The sequence below is a fragment of the Sciurus carolinensis genome, chromosome 12, assembly GCF_902686445.1.
Source record: "Sciurus carolinensis chromosome 12, mSciCar1.2, whole genome shotgun sequence".
Classification (NCBI taxonomy): Eukaryota; Metazoa; Chordata; class Mammalia; order Rodentia; family Sciuridae; genus Sciurus; species Sciurus carolinensis.
Window position 1 is genome coordinate 44536699 of NC_062224.1, and position 26097 is coordinate 44562795.

General features: G+C 34.9%; 1 protein-coding gene across 1 annotated transcript in view; it reads left to right on the top strand.

Annotated features, from left to right (window-relative positions):
* Positions 1 to 1406: 1406 nt before the first annotated feature.
* Positions 1407 to 26097, top strand: part of Kif5b (kinesin family member 5B) — a 44940-nt gene continuing 20249 nt past the window's right edge. Inside the window, exons 1-13 of the mRNA XM_047520647.1 lie at positions 1407 to 1978; positions 8646 to 8733; positions 16228 to 16301; positions 17216 to 17320; positions 17792 to 17840; positions 18400 to 18455; positions 18568 to 18655; positions 18835 to 18959; positions 20575 to 20679; positions 21522 to 21667; positions 22336 to 22484; positions 24161 to 24354; positions 24985 to 25053. Coding sequence (XP_047376603.1) covers positions 1853 to 1978; positions 8646 to 8733; positions 16228 to 16301; positions 17216 to 17320; positions 17792 to 17840; positions 18400 to 18455; positions 18568 to 18655; positions 18835 to 18959; positions 20575 to 20679; positions 21522 to 21667; positions 22336 to 22484; positions 24161 to 24354; positions 24985 to 25053 — 1374 coding nt within the window. The 5' untranslated portion in view covers positions 1407 to 1852. The remainder of the gene's footprint in view (positions 1979 to 8645; positions 8734 to 16227; positions 16302 to 17215; positions 17321 to 17791; positions 17841 to 18399; positions 18456 to 18567; positions 18656 to 18834; positions 18960 to 20574; positions 20680 to 21521; positions 21668 to 22335; positions 22485 to 24160; positions 24355 to 24984; positions 25054 to 26097) is intronic.

Consider the following 26097-nt stretch of genomic DNA (forward strand, 5'->3'; position numbering starts at 1 on the left):
ACAAAACATTCCTGCCTGAAGAATCTAATATATGGAGAAATAGCCTTGATTTCCAAGCTAGGTGAAGAATTTTTGGGGAAAAAGGGCTTCTGAAGACATTTCATCAATATTAACTTTGTAACTTTTAAGGAAACAGAATCTTGGTCCATGGTAGTCCAGACCTGATGTTGATGCCTTTACTCACAGCTCTTTACTCACAGCTCTGTTTTGTTGAGGCCTCTCAAACCACTGTGTCATTTAAATTTTACCAATATTCCACACTTCCCTCAATGACCTGTGATTACTCCACCTTTTCCTTTGGAGAGATGGGCCACCATTCCGCTGGTGTAAACTTTCCCTCACTGCCATGGGTCAAACTAAACCTCCTGAACAGTGGATTTGTTTCTGGAGGTATTAGGATGCTTGGGTGAGCAGAGTGGTCACTGGAGGTTTTCATAGTCCCATTATTCATTTTACAAACAAAACCTGGGTGCCAGAGGTAGAGTTTTAATTGTCATTGCAGCTCTTCGCAGCATCTCAGAGCCATTTCTACATAAAGAAGACTTATGGTTGAGCGCTCGGTAAGTGCTCTACCACTGAGCTACATTACCAGCCCTTGGAGTGGGTTACTTAGACATGTAATCCACAAACCTATCTAGGCCTCTTAAAAAAGCCTAGATAGGTTTGTGCTACAGGTCAGTCATTGCCATCCCAACCCCTACTCATTGAGATTGATGAGTTCTGTAAATTTATTGAAGGGGAAGTAGGACCTCTGATTCACTGAATATGTGTGGGGTGGCAAGTGTGCAGGTTTAGGATGCTGCCACCCACCCGTGAGATGCCAGGCCCTGGGCAACTGAGGGTGACAGAAACTGTGGGGCGAGGGAAGTGGAGGGACTCTGTGTCTCATCCCATTGTTAGACATTTCTTCAGCAACCTTTTTCATTCCTTAAGAGAAATTTCTTTTCACCCTCTTCGTCCTGTGTTCCCATCCTATTAGCACGGGAAGGAGAAACAGCCTCAAGGAGAGCCATGCCCCACCCTTCATTCAAATCTCCCTATTTTGGAAGCGCGATCTAAAAAAGTGGACCTTGAATGATTTTTCTCCTGGACAAAAATGAAAGCAAACACTTCCTTATAGGGATCTGGAAATGTATTTAAACTAAAACATTAAATAGTTACACAACTTCTCCCCCAAAGAAAAGAAAGCTGAGAGTCTAAAGAATTCTGAGGCGGCTAGGATGGGTGGCTCAGAGTCGCAACCGCAGTTCTAAAGGAATTTCTGCGCATGAACTTCCAGAGAACTTGAATCTGCGACCCCCGCCCCGAGTGGCAGCTGAGCCGCCGGCGCGGCGCGAGCACTGATTGGTCGCCTGGGCCGCCGCGCCTGCGCAATCCTTCCCCCCAGCGCCACCCTGCCCGGCGCCCAGTCGCCCGTCTGTGGCCTCTAGGGATCGGGCGTCAGCCGGCAGTGAAGCCGGCAAGTGGACAGCCTCGCGGGCGGACTGGTAGGCCCGGCTTGCTCGTTACCAGAAGAAAGGAGGGGGCCAATTTCCAGGACCCCAGCATCTCCCTAGCTCCCGGAACCTGCCCAGCCCAGCAAGGGAGAAACTGAAGGAGCAGCCGCCGGTCTACCGGGTATAGCCGCCGCCATGGCTGCCATGATGGATCGGAAGTGAGCCTCGGGGCCAGGGCTGCGGGCGCCGGCTTCTGGAGTCCCGGCTCCCCCGCCGCCCCTGCCTGGGGAAGCGCGGCGCGGCGGACGGCCGACTCTCACGTCCCTTGCGACCCCGGACCTTCAGCTTTGGGCCGCTCCCTCCAAGACTGAGAGGCGGGGAGTGGCTCCCGGCCTCTGGCCCCGGCTGCGAGAAAGATGGCGGACCCAGCCGAGTGCAACATAAAAGTAATGTGTCGCTTCAGACCTCTCAACGAGTCCGAGGTGAACCGCGGCGACAAGTATGTCGCCAAGTTTCAGGGAGATGACACGGTCATGATCGCGGTGAGTGGCCCCCGCCCCCACCTCTCGTCCCGCTCCTTCGGGCCTGGCTGAACTGGGGGTTCAGGGACGTGGCGAGGTGAGGGAACTGTGGTGTCCCGAACGCTTCCCTGCGAGGTTTTGCAGGTTGAGTTAACTCAGTCGGGGAAACTGTTGAGTTGAGTCCACCGGCATTCCAGGATCGTCCCCACCCGGGTCTTCGGCGCCGGGGGACGGGAGGCGCCTAGGCTCAGCCTGGGACACTCCCCCACCTGGGGCGCTGGAGGAACCGTGCGGGGAGCAAGCTTAGCCTGTGTTTGTGCTCTTACTGTTGCTGATGCTGTTGGTATTTTGGATTACGCCCCCCACTCCATTTACCATTCATTTAATGTGTAATATTAATTCGGAGTTTTAACTAGAGCATTGAGCCATGAAACCAATCTTTCTGTATCTTAACTACTATATGCTTAGTATATGTGTTGCCCCCTCACCCTGGGAGGGAAAGCTAACAAACAACTGCAAACATACCTGTCTAAAATGTTCACCCACCCATCTTTTGAGAGATGAATGACTTTTCATTTAAACAGTGACTGTAAAAAAATCGAGGACTGTAAAAAGAAATCGTTTTCTTTAAAATCGGAGTTACCAGTTTAACTTTATGGTAGAACTAAACAGATTTAAGATTTGGTCAAATAACCAAAAGAAAGATCCAGACTCTCACACTTACTGGGTTTTATGGGGTAACTGCTTAGGGAAAATGTTACCACTGTCAGACACAGTATTACACAGGTAAAGTATTAATAAAAACAAACTTATAAAAAATAAAACAGTTGACCATTGTTAGAGTCATACTTATACAATTAAGGTCCACCTTGAATAAAATTGATTTTGATCCCAGAGATAGTAAACTATTGTTCTTTGGTAGGGTAAAACAATTAGTTTTGACTATCTTTATAGGAAGACCAGAAAGTGAGGATATTTTGAGATCTGCTCTCTAGTGTTGAAGGTACCTGAAAATAGCATTCTTAGTTCAAGTAGATTAGAAATGATTAAGATACTTTATACAGTACAGGGAACTGTGACTGAAAATTAAATTCACCTTTTTTGGTAATGCCATGTGGTAAAACTTTTTCTACATTGTTATCAGGGTACACAATCGTCATACGGTAATTTTTCCTCTAATGGCATTCTTTATTTAGTATATTGTTTGTGCTATTTAATTTGGAAATAGAACAGAGAAGTCACAGGAGATGGGACATTGATAATTGAAAGCACTAATGTAGAAAACAAGACTGAAGTTCTTTAGGATTTTAATGTGAAGGTTTCCAAAGTTCAGCTTTAGAAAATGAATGTGTTAGCTCCACATCCTCTTAATAGACTTTTTTTGGGGGAAAAAAGTCATTAGGTACTAATAACTGCAAACTACTGCTGTGTGAAAACTGTCAGGCCAGTTCTTTGTTAACAAGTCTGCAAGAAAAACTCTAGCTATAAATGACATCATAGCAAGGCGGAGAAGTTAAGCACAGTGATCCTTTTCCTTTAGGAGGATATATTTTCCATGGCATTGACAGGGAATGAGTGGATGCTTGCAACTCCTGGATTAGTTGTCAAACTTGAGGCTACCAGTTTCTTAAGTTTTTGTGATTACTCAGCAACGCTTTACATAACAAAGCTACTTTTTCTTTTCCACTTGTATTGTCTTTTTTCTTCAGACTTTTGTTTTTAAACAAACCTATAAGTATAACTAAGATTCTTTTTGTTGGAATGCTAAAATCTGGGACTCACAAAATTACTATGATTAGGTTAGAAAGTAAGCTTTTTGTATGGCTCAAATATGACTTAACATATGAAGAAAGAGTTAAACCAAATGATTACCACAGGAAACATACATTTATTCTAGGCCATTTCCTTTGGAAAATTTGTAAGTTCTGTTTCAAAATGGAAATAAACCTAAGTGATAATATTAGAAATAAAGGATAGATGGATTTGTTAATCAGTAATGAATACTTTGTTGACCTTTAGATAAACTTGTGAGCCTTTTAGTTGGTCTTTTAAGAAAGTATAAGGCAAAATAAATTATAACTGGGTTACATAGCATTAAAAAGTGTAAGTGAATGGGTAATTCATTATTTTCAGGTCCTACCTTCTTGCATATAATAGCATTTATTATGTGGAAGTCTTGTATTTTTGTTCAGTTTTTTAAATCAATCATATCTTAAAAGGTTGGGAACTCATAGGAAAATTAGAAAAATCTCCAGAAAAATCATATCCTAGGTTGTTTTACTTATTTTAAACATGATTTAAGAACATTTTGTACAATGTTCAAGTTAAATCAAAATTTAAAACATGTATTTTAGCTTATAATGTTACTGAATTGTAAGCATAAACAGTGCTCATGGAGAAAATAATTTTTAAGGATTCTGATTTTCTTCTAAGTTCAATTTTTAATGCTTCATGCAAATATTTTTCTGCTACTCATGGTAGCAGTATTTTAACATACTACCCAATGGCAGACAAGCCTTTTGATTTCATATTGGTTTTCTCTGTGTTGTACAGCTTTTAATTTATTTGTAATTTAAATGCTTAGTGAAGTGCTATAAATAGTGTACTGAATGAAATGAATGAGTTTTATGGAAATTAGTAAATGATACAAATATAACCAGTTTGTTTTAAATTAGAAAATTTACCCATAAAACAGGGCATTCAAATGAGCTTGCTGAAAACACTAAAAACAAAATCAATAGAAAAACTTAGTGCCTGGTTGTGCTCATTTGCATGATTAAATCTTTGCTAACCATAGTTTCTTTTATGGTATACTATAGAAGTTGCCAGAACCAACAATAGGCTGTTGTAGTACATTGAAATTAGAAAAAGGATAAAACTCATTAGATCATCTTGCCCATTTCCTTGCCTGAAGCAAAACATGATTACTCTTTTCAAGTCATTGATGATTTTGTGTTTGAGCCTGATTTGACCATTTGACCTTGAGTGAAAATTGAAAGAGTGAGCCATCATCACATACCTTTCCAATTGTGGAATGTTAACCCACAATCATTGTCTGACAAAGGAATGATACAGACCTGTGTGATCTGAAAAGATTACTATTCAGAATTCCAGATCAAAGTATTTCTCTGCCAGAGGGTGTCCTTCATAACCAAATTTGGTGTTCAGTTTGGTCTGTTTCAGACTCAAAAGGATCACTTCATTTAAGAAATCTGAGGTATGGGTTCTAGTTCAGATAAACCTGTTCTATTTCATTTTTCCTCTTGAAGCCTAAGTCAGATATGAATGCATCTTATGATTGAGGTTTGTAAAACGGAGTAATTTTGAAGATACATAGAATTATAGACTTCCTAATGTACATTTCAAGTCTAAAAACCAGGTTTTAAAAATATAGCTGTCCAGAAAGTTATTTTCCTTTGTTTAATCTATTTGAAAAATTGAGCTGTGCCTTAATTATACACTATTACAAATAATTTTTGTTTCTCAGTCTTGATTTTTAACCCAGAAAACCAGGGTCAGTAAACAACTTTATGACTAGATCTTCAACCATCTTACTCACTAAAACTATAATTTAGTTTTGCACTCAAATAAGACTACTTGCAACTTAATGCTAAGCATTTAAGTTAATTTTTTGTTTAACAATTATATAAATCACTTGCTTCCAACTTAATTTTATATTTGTGTGTTACCCTTTAGTCATTGCCATTTCTTGCTGGGTGTGGTGGCCTATGACTGTAATCCCACCAACTCAGGAGGCTGAGGCAGGAGTGTCGCAGGTTTGAGGCTAGCCTTAACAACTTAGTCAAGTCACTGCCATTTATATTACTTTAGTAAGGTTGTAGTGATAGTTTTGCATATTTGTTTTGAGGTGCCGATAGAGTAAATAATTGCATAAAGTTCTTTTAAAGCAGGCTTTACCATTACCCATTATTTTTGGCATAACTTTGTAAATAGTTTAGTAACACTATTTTTTATTGATCTAAAAATTGAGATGTGATATTAAACCTAGTAATGTTATTTCTATATTTTAAATGTTTATTTTAATAAGATTTTATAGTTTAGCTTTATTTTGGAGGGATACTTGTCTTCATACTCTTACCCATTTTCTATTTGTTAACTTGTTTCTTGTAAGCAAAATCAGCATTAACTATTAAGTTTTGCTTTCTTATCATTTTTTACATACCTGTTAGTAAACGTAGTATATTTTGGGTAGTTGCAGTCCCTTGGCTTCTTTACCAGATTTAGGCTCTCTCCATTTCAATTCCAATAACATTTCTTGATCACCTATGTTATAGATCCTAGATATGACGTCTCTTAGTACTTAAGCTTTACCCGTTCTTATCCTTTATTACTCTTTGAACTCTACAGTTTATAGTAATTAAATATCATTTATAAAATTGTGTTACTTATCTGTAATATCTGAAATTTTATAATCATTGTTTGCTGGATAAATGAAGAGGAAAAATTACTTTCTTTTTGTATAGAAAAACTATTAGCATGGTTTTTCTCTGGGTGGTAAATATAATTTTAATTTTACTTTATATTTTCAGTATCATGCACCATGAATATGTCTTATATAATCAGTACAGTATTAGATTGTCTTTTTTAAATCATACCTGTGGAATTTCATGTTAATGTTTCAGTAGCATCTTAGCAAAAGATACTTTCATCTATGCCATAACTAAAGAATAATCAGACATTGATGACACTTTAAAATTGATGCCAAAGTGAGGTCACCTTAGTATATCCATCAGGAATGCTTTTAGCAGCAGAGGGAAAACAAACAGTAGTGGCTTCAATAAATAAGAGGTTATTTCTCTCACATCACAAAAGCCTAGAAATAGGCCCTTAACTCCTACTATTTCTAAGACCCTGACTCTGTTAAACTCTGTCATTCATTACTATTGAATTTTCATTGTAGTATTTGTCATGTTTCCAAGATGGATGCTACAGCTCCAGCCATTCATTCCAGGAAGGAAAAAGAGCAGTTTCAGCTGAAATGGTCCCTTTTATCAGGAAAAGCAACACACTTCTCAGAGACCTCTCAGCAGATGACCATTTCAGATTATCCAGAAGCAGGTCATGTGACCACTAATTACAAAACTAGGCTAGCTGGCCTTCAGGTTTCCAGTAGTAGGAAATTGGGAACGGCTTTGAATAGCTCTTTAGGGTGCGTCTGCTTCGTTTTTCTGTTATTCTAAGCTTTGGGGAGAGGACTATAAGATATTGTTTCTGAAAAAGTAGATCTTTTCCAACTAAGACCTAGAAAGTATCCTGCAATGTTATATGTTTTTTCTGTTTGTTATGTCTTTTAGGACCCAACTTTCTTCTTTTCCTTTAAAAGAAACTGAGGGCAAGCAGATAGTTACAAATACCTAGAACCTCCTTTCGTCTTTCTCTCATCTATCTACATACTCACTTTCCCTCCTAGATTATTCAATTGTTCCTGCCAGCATTTATACTTATTCAGGTCTTTCCTATCTTTAAAAACAAACAAACAAACAAACCATGACCACATTTTCTGCTCTATTTGGTTTCTCCCCCCCACACACACACCTATTGCAACCTGACCTTTGTAGTTGGATACTTTTCAGTTTTGTCTTGCCCTCAGGGCTACATTTTTTCTTTGACTTACAAAGATACTATATTGTAATTCTTTTCTACTTTCTTTGGTTTCTTGAATGCTGTAAGCTCCTTTCTGCTTTAGGGTCTTTCAGCATCTGTTCCTCATTCCTAGACTACTATCCTTCACTAACCCCCACTTCTTCATGACTGAATATGAAGAGAGTAACAGTGAGCTAGGTGCTACTTATTCTTAGATTCTTTTTTTTTTTTTTTGGTGGTATTGGGATTGAACCCAGGGCCTTGTGCATGCAAAGCAAGCACTCTACCAACTGACCTATATCCCTAGCCCCTATTCTTAGATTCTTAAACATCTCTCTTCCAAGAGTGTTTTCCAGACAGTTTTCTACTCTCCCCTAGATTTGGTTCTCTTCTGTATTCTCTTAGAACTGTCAAAGTACCCAACTGCATGAGTCAGAATTCTAGTCAATTAATGGTCTAATGTCTGCTTCACTGTATCTTAATCTCCACTAAAGCAGAGAGAGAAGAGAGACTCTGTCTTTGTCATCATTCTAGGGTGGCATCTGGCCTTCCATAAATATTTGTTAAATGAAACAACGATTGAATAGCTATTTCAGTAAACTGAAAAACTGAATGAAGTAGTAGAAAGAGGTCTGATTATTAGTATAATTGTTTTACTAACAAAATTAAAGGAAGTGTTTGAATTCAAATTTAATTTTTGTACCCTTCAAAGTTCTAGTTTCCATATCTACAAAATGATATTAAGCATTGAAAATAGAGTCACAGTGCCTGCCAGAATAGATATTAAAAAAAAAAAGTCAGCAGTATCTGATTGGCTACCAAAGTAGTGCTAATTGTAGTTACTGGACTGGGCCCTAGGAACATAACATAGACTAAAGCGGACATTCTTGTTTTCATAATTTATTCTAATGAATTTGAATGGGAAACTGGTAAGATCCCTTATATTTAAGATAAAATAACATGAAATGATGCATATTACATATGCTATTTTGAAAATTAAATATATGATGGCATTTTTAAGGGAGCTTAGAAATAAGCATTCACCATTTTATTTGTATAATTGAAATGCTTTTCTGTTTTTTAGTCCAAACCTTATGCATTTGATCGGGTGTTCCAGTCAAGCACATCTCAAGAGCAAGTGTATAATGACTGCGCAAAGAAGATTGTTAAAGGTAAATATATTTAACTTGCTGTACGTAGTTTACTTATTACTGTCCAAGCAGTAAGTCAAATTTGTTTGTGATCTTTCCCTCTTTAACATTTGCTTTTTCATTATAATGCCCTTTTCTTCTAAGTTAATTGCAGAGTAAAGATTTTAAATAATAAAATGACCAAATGTAATTCGTAAATACACTATATTGCTCAAATACCATGATCTTATTCTCTGTAATACATAGTAAAGAGTATTCTAGGAATTCTTACAAATTTGTTCTTGAAAGATGCATTTCTGTTAGGCACTAGAAGTTTCCAAGGTAGTAAGTAGTTCTAGAAATAGAACAGCATGAAAATGAAAACAAAATGACTGGACAAGTTTCTAAAGCGTAGTAGAAAATGGCAGTATCTCTTTCTTCAGTTGCACTATTATTCCTTCCCCCAATTTCTTGTAGTCAGCAGAGAAACCTTTGAGGAATTTAACAGCATTTGTCAAGGATGAGAAAAGAATGTACAGTACAGCTAATACTATTACCCTATACTAGAATATTTCTCAATTTTATATTTTCTAAAAATCACAGAATTTTAAAGTTGAAGGGGTGCTGAGTTGATTATCTGGAGTTATTTTCCAGTTACTATAAAAGTTCCCCTTTTCAAAGGGAACTTACAGGTAAATAACTACTTATGATACAATTCATTTCATTTTTTGACAGCTATAGTGCTAAAAGGGGCTTCTTAGTTTGAAGCAAAAATCTGTTTTCTTGTGGCATTTACTCAGAGTAGAGGCTGGGATTTGGTATAAAAGTAAACAGGAGGTCTGGGGATATTGCTCAGCTAATAGAGTGGTTACCTTGCAAGCCTAAGGCCCTGGGTTCAATCCCCAGCACTGCCAAAAAAAAAAAACCAGTTTAGATTAAGTAGGAGCATAGATAGTACATGGTAGTAACATGAGAAGAAGTAGAGTTTATGGGTAGAAGTGAGTTTATAGATATGATGAAAAATGTAGATATTCTTTTTATACTAATGCCAAATTATCTGTGATATAAAAAAATCATCACAAAGAGTGAGGAAATGGGGAGGAGGTTTAAGGAAAAGACATGAAATGGATGGATTAGGACAAAGTTGGCAGTATTACCAGGCAACTTTCAGGACCAATTTGAAGTTCGCTGCCAGAAGAGTTGAATGTACCCATTTGGAGTTTTTTTCATGCAAGTACAGAAGAGGGAGCAAAAGGCAAGAAAAACGAGATCATCATTAAGGGAGTGATTATAATGGTGGACCATGGAACCTAAGGTAGATAAATTGCAGGAAGGAGGGCATGAGGGAGGTTAAAGGACAGTGACAAGTGGTGGCAAGATTCTTGGGTTATATAGATCTAAGTGAAGACAAAGGTTCATTGGAATCTGAGTATTAGAAGAATAGAAGATGGGTACTTAAAATTGCAGCTTTAGAGGCAGTGCAGTTAGTAGTGAAAAGGTTATCATGAAGTTAGCACCTGATATAGTAAAGGACTAGATTATAGAAAAATTAGTATCTGAGAGGTCAGGGTGTTTTAGTGAGGTCATCTTCTATATGGACACTGAAACCACCAAGAATTGTAACAGGAATGGTATTGGTGAAAAGACATTAAACTGGGTGTTGAAATCATCATAGGACGAGAGGGAATTAACTTGTGACTAGAACAAAGAGGAATAAGTGGTGTCATCTCATGTTGTAAGTGTCAGATAATTTTCCAATTGGATCTGTTATTAGACATAATTAATACATTCTTTGTGACATCTTATATCCTAATGTCTAGAGTATATGTATCTACTACTTTTGTTCTGTTTTGTGTTTGTAATTCTAAAGTGGCTATAATTCTAAAGTGGCATAATTTGTTTCTTGAAATTTGCCACTTTTCTAAATACTGCATTAGGTTTTTTGTCTTTTCTTTTTTGGTATGGGGGATTGCACACAGGAGCACTTAACCACTGAGCCACATCTCCAGCCCTTTTTAGTTTTTATTTTGAGACAGTGTTGCTGAGACTGATTTTGAACTTGGAACCCATTAGCTTTTAGCCCCCTGAGCCACTGGGATTATAGGCATGTGACACTGTGCCTGACTTTTATTAGCTTTTTAAATAAAAGGAAATGATTGATCCTTTGAACTGTGGGCAATTTAAATGTACAGATCTTTTTCACTTGTGTTGCAGCCACTCTTAACCCTATTCCATACTTGTACATTGGAGTGCAAGCCTTTAAAGAATAGGTTCCATTTTGTTCATTTTAGCTCCTGATCATATTTTAGTTTTGTTTTTGATGTTTTTCTTAGTCTAGTAACTCTACCAAGTTGGCTGTTAGCATATTTGATAAGTCTTTAATGGTGTCTAGGACATCAAAGTTTAAAAAATATTATTTTAAATCATATATTAAGCACTTAATAGATCATGGACCTTAGACCAATTTTCTAAAAACTGGATGATGCTGTCTTTTAATTAAATCACACTGCTTGGGAGTATTCAAACAACTTCAGAGCCTCTACCTGTGCAGTCTGGTTCGTTGTCAACATACCTACAAAAAGATGATGAAAAATTTGGATCTTTCTGTGAAATTGTGTTGATGACTGGTGTTTCCCCCAACTGAAGGTAGTCAAACGGGAAATGCAGTTGGTTCAACCATATTTTTCCCTTAAGAAATTTTGGGGGGCTGGTGTTGTGACTCAGTGGTAATTTGCTTGTCTAGCATGTGTGAGGCACTGGGTTCAATCCTTAGCACTACATAGAAATAAATAAATAAAATAAAGGCATTGTGTCCATCTACAACAAAAAATATTTTTAAAAAAAGAAATTTTGTTATACTTATCTATAGTTCCCATAATCTATTATTTTTTCCTTTTTGGAAATGAATATAACGTTTGCAAGTTACTCATATCCTGTTATCTTTGTTCTCTGACTTTTAAAACTTACCTGACTTTTAAAACTTACATCCTTGGAATGTAATTCTCTTTGTAACTAGAAACTTGGACTCATTTAAAACATTTTTTCCTATCACCCTACCCACATCAAGTCTCTCCAGTTTATTCTGGTTTTGTTTTGAGGATCATCTTTATAGAATAAAATAGGAATACCTCTGTTTTGATATCAGTTAACATTTATTATCTTTCCTAAGTAATGCAAGTTTATTTGTTCATTATTATTTTTTTCTGAGTATTATTTTAAAAGCTCATTTTTGGGCCTTAGTTTTTATTTTGTTTTGCTTTTATAAGACTTACCTGGGTGTTTACCTTTCTCATATGATTCTAATGATTTTTCTGTCTTTTCTAAGTTCTTGATTATAATAGTCTTTTTTAATAATAGACTCCATTGCACCTTTCTCATAATGCTTTGAATCTGTTGTCCTGCAATGTAGGGTACATGTACTACTTTTGTTCTATTTTTTTACTATTTGTAATTCTAAGAAAGATAATTTATTTCCTGAAATTTCCTTCCTTATCAAATTTTTAGTCCCTTTGACTTCACCAGCATTTTCCTACTTTACTGTTTGGAACCAAGTTCAGGATAATAGTTCTCTTTGCAATGTGCTTAAGAACACAGGATTTATTATCAGACAGATCTACATTGAAGTCTAGGCTTTTGTTGCTTTTTAGCTGTGTGACTTTTGGTGAGTTACCTAATTTTTCATTTTCTCTTCTGCAGAATAGGAGATACTATAAGTTCTTACACAACAGATATCAGCTACTGTTTCCTATATCTTCTGAGAGGAAATTGTTAATTGTCAACCTACTGATATTGGACCTAGGGGATCTCGTTGTGTATTTCCACTCTATAAAATTAGATGTCCAGCAAGTGTTGGGATAGAAAGTTTGTTACTATCTTCCTTTTATATGCCAGCTTTGTAATTTATATTAGTACAGTGTCACCTGGCTGTAACTTCCATTTGTCTTCACCCAGTTGTCTGCCATTATAGGAGAGCCTGTATGTGGTAGCTAGTAGGACTTCTCCTGGAAAAGATGTGAATGTGACTGTTACCAGTAAACACATAGGTTTAATTGGGCACAGTGGTACATGCCTGTAATATCAGCAGCTTGGGAGCTGAGGGAGGAGGATCACAAATTTAAGACTAGCCTGGGTACTTAGTGAGACCCTGAAAGAGGAAGTACTGGAACCTGAAATGAAGCGAATTATATTCTGTATATATGATTATGTCAAAACAAACCACACTATTTCGTATAACTATAATACACTAAAAAAAAATTAAAAAGTACAAATAAATAAGGGGTAGGGATGTAGGTCAGTGGTAGAGTGCCCCTGGGTTCAATCCCTAGTACCACCAAAAAAAAAAATATATATATATATATACACACACACACATACACATATACATATATGTTTATACAAATATATATATATGTATATATATTTAAGGAGAGAGAAATGGTGTGGGTACCTAGTGAACTTGGAGGGTAGGAAATCAGTTAAATATAAGGCAAATTGGACTTGGGACAATCATTATTAAATCAGTTAGATGAGAGGACACAGTCAGAAGCTGTTTTGGGGCAATATCGCAAAATGATTGGCCAGTTGCAATTTCTTCTAAGATGTGGATTTGATAGGTGAGTTGCCGTAAATGACCTGAAAACAGTACCCTCTGGGACTCTGTCAATGACAGCTAATTGTGTTTGCATCAGTTCATAAATTTCTGTACAAGTATATAATTTTATTATGTATGGGCTAACCTTTCTGGTTTAGTAGATTCATTAGTAGAATGAACAAGATCCTTCTGAACAAGATTTATCCACTTGCATTCTTTTTTGAATTCTCAATCTGAGTGAGTCAATTGAGTTTGTTTCCCCTATATTAAGTAGTTTTGTATACAATGCCATGGATCACACCAAACCTTCGTAGACTTGTTTCCCACCATAGCTTCCTGACCTGGACTATCTGCCACTTTCAGTTTTTCTACATGTAGCCTGCCATATATGTATTTTACCTCTTGTGCTTTTTGAGAATACAGTACAGTGATTAAGAGTATGTCTCGAGAGACAAAAGTGTAGCTTAAAGGATACACAAAGACTAAGAAGGGAAGGGGTGCCTTCCAGGCAGAGTGTTGACCCCTAGACCAACCATGCCTGTTTGAGAAGAATACATCTCAGGTTGTGGAAGCAGGACACATTTATGCTGTGACCTTGAAGTTGAACTATATGAAATTTAAAAGTACCTATTTTTTTTTATTACAGGTTTGTGTTCCCTAGAATTTCAAATAGTTGAGTATTATTTGTGTATTTTAAAATATACACACCTAAGGAAAAATGTAAAATACTGAATTCTAGTTAGAGGTATATATGCATGGTGAAGGGTCTATGTGAAAATATAATGGATAAATATATGTTTTAATAGAAGCATTAAAATATAAAATGTTAGTGGTAGAGTCTTTGGTCATAGGATTGTTCACTATTAAATTCAAATTTTTGCACATTTAAATTTTAAATTTTTTATAATTAAAAGTTTGGAGTGAAATGACAGGATGATATTTAAAGATAGAGGAAAGCATATTACAATCGACTCAGTATCTGTGGGTTCTTAGATCAAAAATATTTGAAAAATTATGTCTATGCTAAACATATACAGACTTTTAAAATTATTTTCTGAGCAATAAAATATAACAGCTATTTACATAGCATTTTCATTGCGTTAGGTATTATGAGTAATCTAGAATGATTTAAAGAATGTGAGAGGAAGTGCATAGGTTAAATGCAAATACTAGCCTATTTTATGTAAGACTGAGGAGTATCCATGGATTTTAGTTACCTATAGAAGGTCCTGGAATCATCCTTCTTGGATAACAAAAAACAACTGTATACTTCTAATTGACAAAAATTCTCATTTAGTAGTATATGACATGTCTAAAAATCACATGATCAATCGTTACATCTCCTGTTCCCAGAGCAAAGCCTAGGTCATAGTGGATACTAATTAAATATTTTAGTGTCTGTCTCTGTAATCATATAAAACTTTTAAAGTCATGCATGAAATTTCAAATGCACATGCATTCATTGTTCCTAGACATCTCATATACTACATAGTTTCATATAGCATAAATATGCTATCATAATAGATATTCACCTGCAAATATTTACTTAATACCTATCGTGGTAATAGGAAGATCCTATCATGAAAGTACCTTTTAAAGATCTAACAAAATTTTGAATTTTATGCTTAGGTTTAATGTGATTTAAACATTGTAAGCGGGAAATGTGACATGGATCCATTGAGGATAGATGTATAAGGGAGGTGAATTGGAATAGGTCCAAGAAGTTTATTTCCCAAATGATTTCTTCTTTAGAATTGCTGGCAAAGGGATTGCAATCTCATCTGTCATAAATGTGCTTCATGAAATGATTTTGATTCCCTTCTTAAAAATAAAACCAGTTTTGAAAGAAAGTTTCAAATGTTTGGAGCCTTTAAAAATTTTTAAATCTCCCAGGGAACTGAGTACTGATGTCTTCTTTTTCTCATTAGTGTCTGTGTAGGAAATCTATTATCTAGTTATGTGTTCCTGATAATTGGAAGTTTGTTTCCTTTTCCTTTTTAAAAATAATAAATAAAAACAAGGATTGACTTGCTCACTGCTTTAGTTTCTCTTTTCACTATCTGCTGTTTGCAGCTGAGGCTTTTTATGTTGACTTCTTTGAGAATATAACAATTATAGTACCTTTCTTGTCACCAAAACCAAAAAACAAAATCACTGAAACTGAAAACTAAAGGTTGCCTTGACTGCTAACATTTTTTAAAAAGTCTTCTTCAGCTTAATAGTGGAAAGTACTTAATATGCGAATGATAGATCTTGGGGTATACCAAGGGTTAGAAAAGATGTTTTTTGCAATTTCATAAGAATATTCTGATAATGGTTTTTGAGACAGGACTGAGTGTTTCATGTTTTGTGGGTGGGATAAGGAGAAAAGTATGGATTTGTGAGGTTTAGCCACCAGTTAAATTACAGTTACTCTTGTTTCTAAAAACTAATTCATGTCTGTATATAAATTGGTAGAGGATTTTTTCTTTTAGATCCCAAAACTTTGAAATACAAATGTAATGACATTTGAGATACATTGGTATGAGATGATTGGTCACAAGCAGTGTAATTTAATTTTTGTTGCTTAATCGACCATAGAAAGTAATGTAGGCCTGAGGGAATGAAATTGCTTAGATAGATCATCACCAAGAAAATTATTATAAAATTTTAATTTTCTTTTACTGTCTTTATAAATCCTTTCTGTGCTAAACTTTGATGGACCTTGATGGACTCTTTCACATTAGTGTAAAAAAAATCTGAATCTTATTCTTCCTACAAATATTTCGTTATGCAGAATTGAATATACATGGGTTAAGAATGCAGTTATGTTGAAATTTGTTTAGAGTGGTTTATATGTCACTAAAGTTAAGTGTGACGTTTTACTATAACATTTTAAAATAACATTATGAATCTTACTTAAGGAACACATTCCTTGACATATACAATCTCTCATTTTCTCATAGATGTACTTGAGGGATATAATGGAACAATATTTGCATACGGACAAACATCCTCTGGGAAGACACACACAATGGAGGTAACACTTTATAATCTATACTTGAATGTTTTTTATAGTACAGACAACTCATTTGTTATTTGTGAGATTATTTTCCTATGCTTAAATCTTTATTCTTTATTGCTTTTCCTCATATAAATAATATATAGGGAACATCATTGTTGGGATCTAATTAGTTCCTGAGTTTGAATAGTAAAGAATACCTATGCTTGAAGTATGTAGCTTTGTCTTATCGATTAGCATACAAAATAATGAACATTTTAGAATAAACAGGGATTTTTCTATCACCATCTATTACTTGGGAAAATTTGGATTCCTTTGTGTTGTTTATTCTATTCAGAGACATTTTTCCTCTACTCCTTGACTCTTCCCCCCAAAATACCTGTAACATTTCTCTGATAAGAAAGTTGTCATAATTATCAGTGCTGCTATTAATAATAGATGTGGCCTGTTCTAACTTTTGCTTCTATAAAACAGCCTGTGATCCTCTGCCATGGTATAGGGCATCTATTTTTATCATTTATCTGAGGGTAGTACACAACATAATTGGCTGCTTGTTTTGGTGTAATTTCTAATACTCATTTTCATAAAGTAATAGAGAATAAAGACATTCCTAACATTTGCATGAATTTGATTTGAAATAGAAGAAACAATGCAGACTTATGTGGAAAGAAACTAAAACCTTTCCAAATACGTTCATTTTACAAGCATGGATTATCTAGCTGTAGTGATAAAGAGCTAAGATCAGTTGGTAAACTATGAGGTTGATGTTCAATATGTGTAATTGTTGAATTGGGTTTGGGGTATTTGTAGAGCTATTTATATAAAAAATAACAATGTAAAACTTCTGTCCTCTACTGAATGTAAAAAAGATTGAAAGTTTTCATTTTTCACTTCATATTAATTTAAGAAGTCTAATTTTGTTTTCTGTGTAGGGTAAACTTCATGATCCAGAAGGCATGGGAATTATTCCAAGAATAGTACAAGATATTTTTAATTATATTTACTCCATGGATGAGAATTTGGAATTTCATATTAAGGTAAATTCCTTGAGGTACAATTGTATTTTATTCTATGCCAGAATAATTTTGTTAAAAAAAAAATAGTAAAATTGCTCTTATGGACATATATAGTTGAAAGATATTAAAGTAGTAACCTTGATTCTTATTCATATGCCACTAGATGATTTTAAATAAGTTAAGTCTTTATGTCCTTAGCCATCTTCTTTTTCTTCTAGCCACCTTCTATATAAAGTAAAAGTTAGTTTTCTGATCTACCTAGTCTAATTGATTTGAGATGAAGATATATAATAGAAATTGCTTTTTAGTTAAGCAGTTTAGTTAATTTATATTTTCTCACTAGAATGTGAAGTGTAGCTGATTGATCTTCATAAATCTATAGTGTCCAGACTATACCCGCCACTAAGACCTCATTAAATATATAATGAGTAAGTGAATAAGCTATAGTCTAATTTTAATGGCTTGAGCTTTTTTATTTTCTTCGCCCTTTAGGTTTCATATTTTGAAATATATTTGGATAAGATAAGGGACCTACTAGATGGTAAGTTAAAAATCTTGCTTTTTGATCATTTTTAAATGGTACCTGTTACTTCATTTTAATAGAATGAGAACATTTCTCAGTGTGTCATATATGAAATTGACTTAGATGATAGGAAATGAGCATTTAAAGTTTTGCTTTTGAGGTTCAGTGAATACCTTTTGACACAGAATAATTGATTTAAAGAATATGCTAGTGAGTACTTTTTAAGCAATAATTAGAACATTAGATTGGGAGTTACAGAACCTGAGTTCTAATGAGCTATCAATTAGATACATTGTCCTTATGCAGACTATTGAATCACTTAAGCTTAATGTTCTTATTTATAAAATTTGAGTGATAGAAGTTGGAATGGACCTAAAATTGTATACTGTTGCATTACTTTCTATTTGAATTTCCTATTGTGTATAATATACTGTGTTAGTAGCAGTATTTTCATATTTTCATATTCATATTCATAACCTACCTTTTTAGGCTGTTCAAGGAAGCCTATCAATCAGAGTTTTTTCATAGCTAGTGTTAGAGTTTAGAATCATATTGATAAATTATTTTTCATTTTCAGTTTCAAAGACCAACCTTTCAGTTCATGAAGACAAAAACCGAGTTCCCTATGTAAAGGTACTTATGAAAACAACAGAGGTTTAGAATAGCCTCAACAAATTTTTTGAAGAATATTAACATACTTTTAAAGATAATTATGACATCCTTTTAAAAATAATTATTTTCACAGGGGTGCACAGAGCGTTTTGTATGTAGTCCAGATGAAGTTATGGATACCATAGATGAAGGAAAATCCAACAGACATGTAGCAGTTACAAGTAAGTAGAAAATTTATTAGCACTGGTTAGGGAATAAGTTAGTTTTATTTCCTTAAGTATATGAAGATAACTGGATTCGTTTATAGTTGATTAATTACAAAGTTTTTCTTATATAAACTAATGCCTTAGGGAAATTAGTGAATGAAAGCCATGCTTATTGTTGTTTAATTTCTTTTCAGATATGAATGAACATAGTTCTAGGAGTCACAGTATATTTCTTATTAATGTAAAACAAGAAAACACGCAAACAGAGCAAAAACTAAGTGGAAAACTTTATCTTGTTGATTTAGCTGGTAGTGAAAAGGTAACGTCTTTCTTTATATACTCTCATAGATAATGAAGCATTTTTCTAAATTTTAAATTGGGATATATGCAGCATTTTTTTGTTGTAATTTGAAAACCTATTATATTGTATTTGGTAATCTGAGAATTTAACTGATGTTAATGCTTTATGATTATATAAATTGAATTATCTGTTTCCAATCCATCTGGCCATATTTGGTTCAACCAGTAGGCACTACCTTGACTTAAGATGTATGTTTTGATTACATAAAGAACCAATCAAATACAAATTAATAGACAAGCAAAAAGAAGTCTAGGAGAGTAGAGGAAGTGGGGGGATGATGTTGGGAGGGAAAAGGGGAATCACAAACTGAAATTGATTTTCATGCATGTATGAGTTTATCGGGCAAACCCAACTACTGTATATAACCATAAAGCTCTTTAAAAAAAAGATGTATATTTTATTGAGAAGTTCAGCATATTTCATTATACATTTTATTAGTATCCCTTTCCTAATTTTGCCATTTATTTTATCTGTATTGGCCATTCAGTCTAGTCCCTTAGTCCTTTCTGGTTTCATCCTACAGTTGTCCCTCAGTGTCTGTGGGGATTTTTTTCAGAAACCCCCCAGCCCCCATACCCAAATCCTCAGCTACCCAAGTTCCTTATATAAAATGACTTAGTATTTGCATATGACCTATGCATGTCCTGCTATATACTTTAAATAATTTCTAAATTACTTATAATACTTAACACAGTGTAAATGCTGAATAAATTTTTTTAAAATTTTGTTTAGGGAATGACAGGGAAAAAAGAAACTTTTGTATGTGTTCAGTATAAATGAATTTTTTTTTCTTGAGTATTTTCCATCCTTAGTTGGCTGGATCCATGGATACAAAGGGTTCACTCTGCTTATTTTCTTTCCTTTTGAATGTTTGTCATTATTATAATCCTGTTTAAACTAGTTATTCTAGTTTATGTTAAAATTTGAATAAGTTTGAATGTTTTAATATGGACCTCTGTGACCATTATTATTACATTGTTCTGGTAACTTCATTTCTTCTGATTAGAATAATGTACCTATTCTCTTCTACTCAAGTCTTATATACATATTTCAACGACTACCTCTCTTGCAAATTCCAAGATACCATTTCTTTAGCTACCATTGTCAATTTATTCTAACCTATCTATAACATAGATATTTAGACATTTTTATATTTTTTAAAAGAAGCACATTTCCTTATATAGTATGTTTAATAATAATGTTTAAACTGTTTTTTTAATTATAGCATTACTATTATGCTTTAGCAAATTTTAGGTTTCTTTTTCAATGTAGCAAAGAAACGGACTGAGCAAATTGGTTATCTTCAAGAACACAAACTAAAAATAAAATTTGATGTCTCTTTAATCACATTCTTATGCATCTAGTTGTTTGACTAAGTTCTTGAAAGAGTAGTACTGCAAAAATAGGAGTACCTTAAATGCTTGATAAACAGGATCGTGAATCTTTCATTTTTTTTCTCTTTTCTTCTGGTTACTGATGACCTCTGTGAGTTTTGTGGAAATTCAAAGAATATCATCTTCGACTTATAATTTTGTTTCATTATTTTCAACATTATTTTGGATCTTATTTATAGGTTAGTAAAACTGGAGCTGAAGGTGCTGTGCTGGATGAAGCTAAGAACATTAACAAGTCACTTTCTGCTCTTGGAAATGTCATTTCTGCTTTGGCTGAGGGTAGTGTGAGTATACATATTTTTAATTTTCTCCTTTTATGGGAAATTATCTAACTATAGATGTGTGTATGAGAGTGAGGGAAAATTAGTATGTGTAATGTAGTCATCTTTTAATAATTTAAATTATTAGTGTGCATTTCCTAGTTCCCATCTTAATATCAAGCAGTTAAAATAACTGATTAACTATAATTATTTTGTGATGGACTGACAGATCTGACTCCATGAGAATGTTATAGGCCAGACTCTAAGGGAAATGACTAAACAGACTCCATTTTGCTCTGAGACTCCATGTTATGTAGGAAATAAGCTGCTCCCATGGGAACACCCCGCCTGTGTACCCATCATCAGTTTCTTAGCGTGACATGTTTAATAATATACAATGGTAACTCCTATGTAGTAAAGAATTGCTCTCTTTTGATTCCTATTGCTCCTAAACAATGTACCATGTAAACGGTGATTGTGTGGTAATTGTGTTAGCAACCATTCTTTAGTTTGTACCTAGGTAAGGGTCATTTTGACCCACTTCCCCCTCTGTCGATGATCTCATGATGTTAATGTGTAATTTCGAATCATAGCAACAGACATTATGATTAATGTGATTTTTGGTATAAGAACCCCTACAACCCTGTGGTCAGGGTTGTTCTCCCAATAGCCATTTTTTGGGGCATTGTGTGAGACAGTCAGCCGGCCAGCTTAATAAAGACTCTCAAATTTGGACTTCTCAGTGGTGATCGGTCCATTCTTAAGTTGCGCCCCATAACAATTTAGAGTAGTATATTTATATAACATTTTTATTATACAAAAACCCATCAATATTTTGTGCTTTCTTTTTTTGTTTTTGAATGCAGACGTATGTTCCATATCGAGATAGTAAAATGACAAGAATTCTTCAAGATTCATTAGGTGGCAACTGTAGAACCACTATTGTTATTTGCTGTTCTCCATCATCATATAATGAGTCTGAGACAAAATCTACACTCCTGTTTGGTCAAAGGTTTGTTGTTAAGAAATATAAGGTCTAAATATAGATAAACCCTTTGTTCTTTAAATTTCTTTCTTTCAGATAGCTAATATGAAATCAGTGCATATTGTTGGTTTGCTAGAGACTGCTTTTTAATTGAGAGACCATACAAACTAGGTCTACATTTTATTTAGACTGCTTACGTTTGAGTTAAATTTCATGCACATTTAAAGTCTTCAGCCAAATTTATGTGAGCAATTTTAATTCACCATTAGTGAAAATGAGCATATGAAGCATATAATAAAGTTAAAGCCCAACAAATACAATCCTTTGTTAAGCTTGTTGACATGCCTGACAGGTTCAAATAATCTATAAGAAGTTTAGTCTCGGGAAAATCAATAGTAGTGACCTATCTTTGACCTTCCATGATAATTTACTTTTTAAATTTAGCTATGCAAATCAATTGAAAATGTTTATTTTTTATCTTTAGTGGGTAGCTGATTTTTTTTTTGATAATATTGGGGCTGGTTCAAATTATTTGTGTTGTAAATAGAATAAGCACTCCATCTTATAGCTTTTAGTGTTTAGACTGAGAGAACACATGTTAACAGGACAGTTTTAAGTGTTACTTAACCATATAAACATATTACATAGAAATAATTTCAGTCATGTCCTTTTTTCCCTCCAATTACATCTTTTAGGGCCAAAACAATTAAGAATACAGTTTGTGTCAATGTAGAGTTAACTGCAGAACAGTGGAAAAAGAAGTATGAGAAAGAAAAAGAAAAAAATAAGACTCTGAGGAACACCATTCAGTGGCTTGAAAATGAACTCAACCGATGGCGTAATGGTAATAACTTCAGAATTTATCTAAAGTTTTTTTTAATACAGATTTAGAGTTATTTTATAAACTTGAGATTTTGACATGAATTGTAAATAAAAATGACAAAGCATATCCATTTTAGGTTTCAGAACATTTAGGGGTCTTCAAATAAATAGGAAAAAAAACCTTTTACATTAAATTTTGGTTTTACCTGAAATAGTAATTATATAGTCACAGATACTAATAAGAAAGTCACAACCTAGCAAGGTGTCTAGATAAGGGTGGAGGCAATAAAGTGACATGATTTGGTTATTGAATTTTGAAGAATGGGGGAGAATCAAAGATATTTCCAGATATTAGAATCTCAGGGATTGAGCAGAGAGGAAAGTTGCTAATAGCTGCTAAAACTGAGTAGGAGGAACAGAGCAAGGGGTGACATAGGATGCTAGCAGTCATCCTTGGCAGAACCATGAATCTGAATAAATGTCCAACAAGAAAATACCACAAGAGTTAAGAAATCAGGTATGAAATCATAATACCTGTTTATAATATAAAACTACGAAAAGATTTATTGAAGAAGATAGAAAGGACACTTTTTATCTTACCCCTGTTTTCCTCTTTCCCAGCCCCGCTTACCAGAGTATTTAGAAGAAAGAGAAGAAAGTGAGCACAGAATTTTTCAGTGGACCCCAATACTGGGTCCACCACATTAAAATCCAACTCTAGCCAGGCTTCTACTGTCCCTGACTCCAAGGAGTTATTTACTGATTGAGCCTTCGGATCATTTCAGTGTCAGGTGGAAAAGCCCAGACTCTGGATAGCGCTCAGCAACATGTAAACTCCTGCAGCCCCAGTCTTCCTGCATGCCCCAGCACTATACCACCCCAGTGGTCCCAGTCTATATAGAGTTATGCCATATAGCCTGCACAGAATTTCTGGATGGGCTGACAGTTGAAGAGCCTTCCCATATGAGCCCAGTCTGCAATGACTAGAATAAGTAGCTATGTCATATGTGCTTCAAAGTATAACCATAAGAGTCAAGAACATTCAGGGAAAGGTGGCATCACCATAGGGATAAAATAAGTGCTGGTGACTAATCCTAAAGAAATGTAGATATGCTGAGTGTGGTAGTGAATGTTTGTAATCCTGGCAATTTGAGAGTCTGAGGCAGGAGGATTGCCAGTTTGAGGCCAGCTTGGGCAACTAATTAGAGGGCTGGGACTGAAGCACAGTGAAGCCCCTGGGTTCAGTCCCCAGTACTGAAGAGAGTGAAGGGGTAAGAAGGGGAAGGTGGGGAGGAAAAAAGAAAAAGGAGGGAAGAAAGGGAGGAGGAAAGGGAGATAGGAGTTACCTGATAAAGAATTTGAATTAACCCATAAGGAAACTATGGGAATTTCAGGAAAATACAGAGTTAGTCCAATGAAAAGATGAAAACAGTTAAGTGACCAGAATGAAAAATTTAGCAGATCTAGTAATAATTTTTTTAAGTCAGCCAGAAATCCTAGATCTGAAAAATACAACAATGAAAAAAAGCAATGGGGAACACTCAGCAGCAGAATTGACCAAAGCAAAAGAAAGAATATGTGAACTTAAAGACATGTTATTTGAAAATGTACAGTTGAGAAGGAAAGTAAAAATGAATAAAATTAAAATTAGTTTTAGTTATGGAGATTTTAATTAACCATTTCATTGTCTCGTTTTAGGGGAGACAGTGCCTGTTGATGAACAATTTGACAAAGAGAAAGCCAACTTAGAAGCTTTTGCAGTAGATAAGGATATAACTATTACCAATGATAAACCAGCAGCCACAATTGGAGTTACTGGAAGTTTTACTGATGGTGAAAGAAGAAAGTGTGAAGAAGAAATTGCTAAATTGTATAAACAACTTGATGACAAGGTAGGCATTGTTCATTTTAGAACTTTTTTGTTGCAGAATATTATTGGCATAGATACCTTATTCTGATTTTTTAAATTTCGGTATTAGGGATCTTTATTATATTTACACACACTCGTTGATTTCTTTTAACCTTAGAAAAACTGTGTTAACAACCAAGTGTGATGGTGCATGCTTGTGACTCAGAGGCTGAGGTAGGAGGATTTTAAATTTGAGGTCAACCTCAGCAGTTGTGTGAGACACGGTCTCAAAATAAAAATAAAGAGCTGAGGGTATAGTTCAGAGGTAAAATACTCTCTGGGTTCAGTTCTCAGTATCTCCCTTCTCACACATACACACAGAATATTTTTATGTATTTTAAACAGGTGGCATGTGTGAAGTGGCTACATGACCATTTTCAATAAAAACTTTCAACACTTCATTTTTTTAGATATTTAAAGTACTTAATGAATGACTTTTATATCAGTGATTGAAAGGAGTTTCTTCTCTTTCAAAATTTTCTTAAGACATAAGTGTGGAATTTGGAGAGATGATTTTGAAATATTTTGAGGGGAAATTCATTTTAAAATTTATACTGGGAAATAGAAGCAGGTTGTAAGCTACTTTGTTAACAGGATACTTTTAAAATTTTAGGATGAAGAAATCAACCAGCAGAGCCAACTGGTAGAGAAACTGAAGACACAAATGTTAGATCAGGAAGAGGTGAGTTGAATACCTTCATAATGCTTCCAGAAACACTTTACAGTTGGTATTTATCCTTTAAATGTAAAAGATAAAGGAATTACAGAGCTGTGCTATATTAAAGATCATATTTTGGGGGCTGGAGTTGTGACTCAGTGGTAGAGCACTCGCCTGGCATGTATGAGGCCCTGGATTCAATACTCAGCACCACATATAAATAAATAAAATAAAAGACCTGTGGACAACTAAAAAAATATTAAGAACAAAAAAGATCATATTTTGAAGTTCAGGTTTCTTCTAACCTGGAGAGTAGATTTTTTTTTTTTTTTTTAATATTAGCAATATATTCCTTTTTATTTTTTTTATTTTTATTTTTTTATTATTGTAAACAAATGGGATACATGTTGTTTCTCTGTTTGTACATGGCGTAAAGGCATACCATTTGTGTAATCATAAATTTACATAGGGTAATGTTGTTTGATTCATTCTATTATTTTTTCCCTTCACCCCAACCCCTCCCACCCCTCTTTTCCCTCTATACAGTCCTTCCTTCCTCCACTCTTGCCCCCCTCCCTAACCCTAACTCTAACCCTAACACTAACCCCTCCCACCCCCCCATTATGTGTCATCATCCACTTGTTAGCGAGATCATTCGTCCTTTGGTTTTTTGAGATTGGCTTATCTCACTTAGCATGATATTCTCCAGTTTCATCCATTTGCCTGCAAATGCCATAATTTTATCATTCTTTATGGCTGAGTAATATTCCATTGTATATATATACCACATTTTCTTTATCCATTCATCAATTGAAGGGCATCTAGGTTGGTTCTACAATCTGGCTATTGTGAACTGAGCAGCTGTGAACATTGATGTGGCTGTATCTCTGTAATATGCTGATTTTAAGTCCTTTGAGTATAGGCCAAGGAGTGGGATAGCTGGGTCAAATGGTGGTTCCATTCCAAGTTTTCTAAGGAGTCTCCACACTGCTTTCCAGAGTGGCTGCACTAATTTGCAGCCCCACCAGCAATGTATGAGTGTACCTTTCTCCCCACATCCTCACCAAC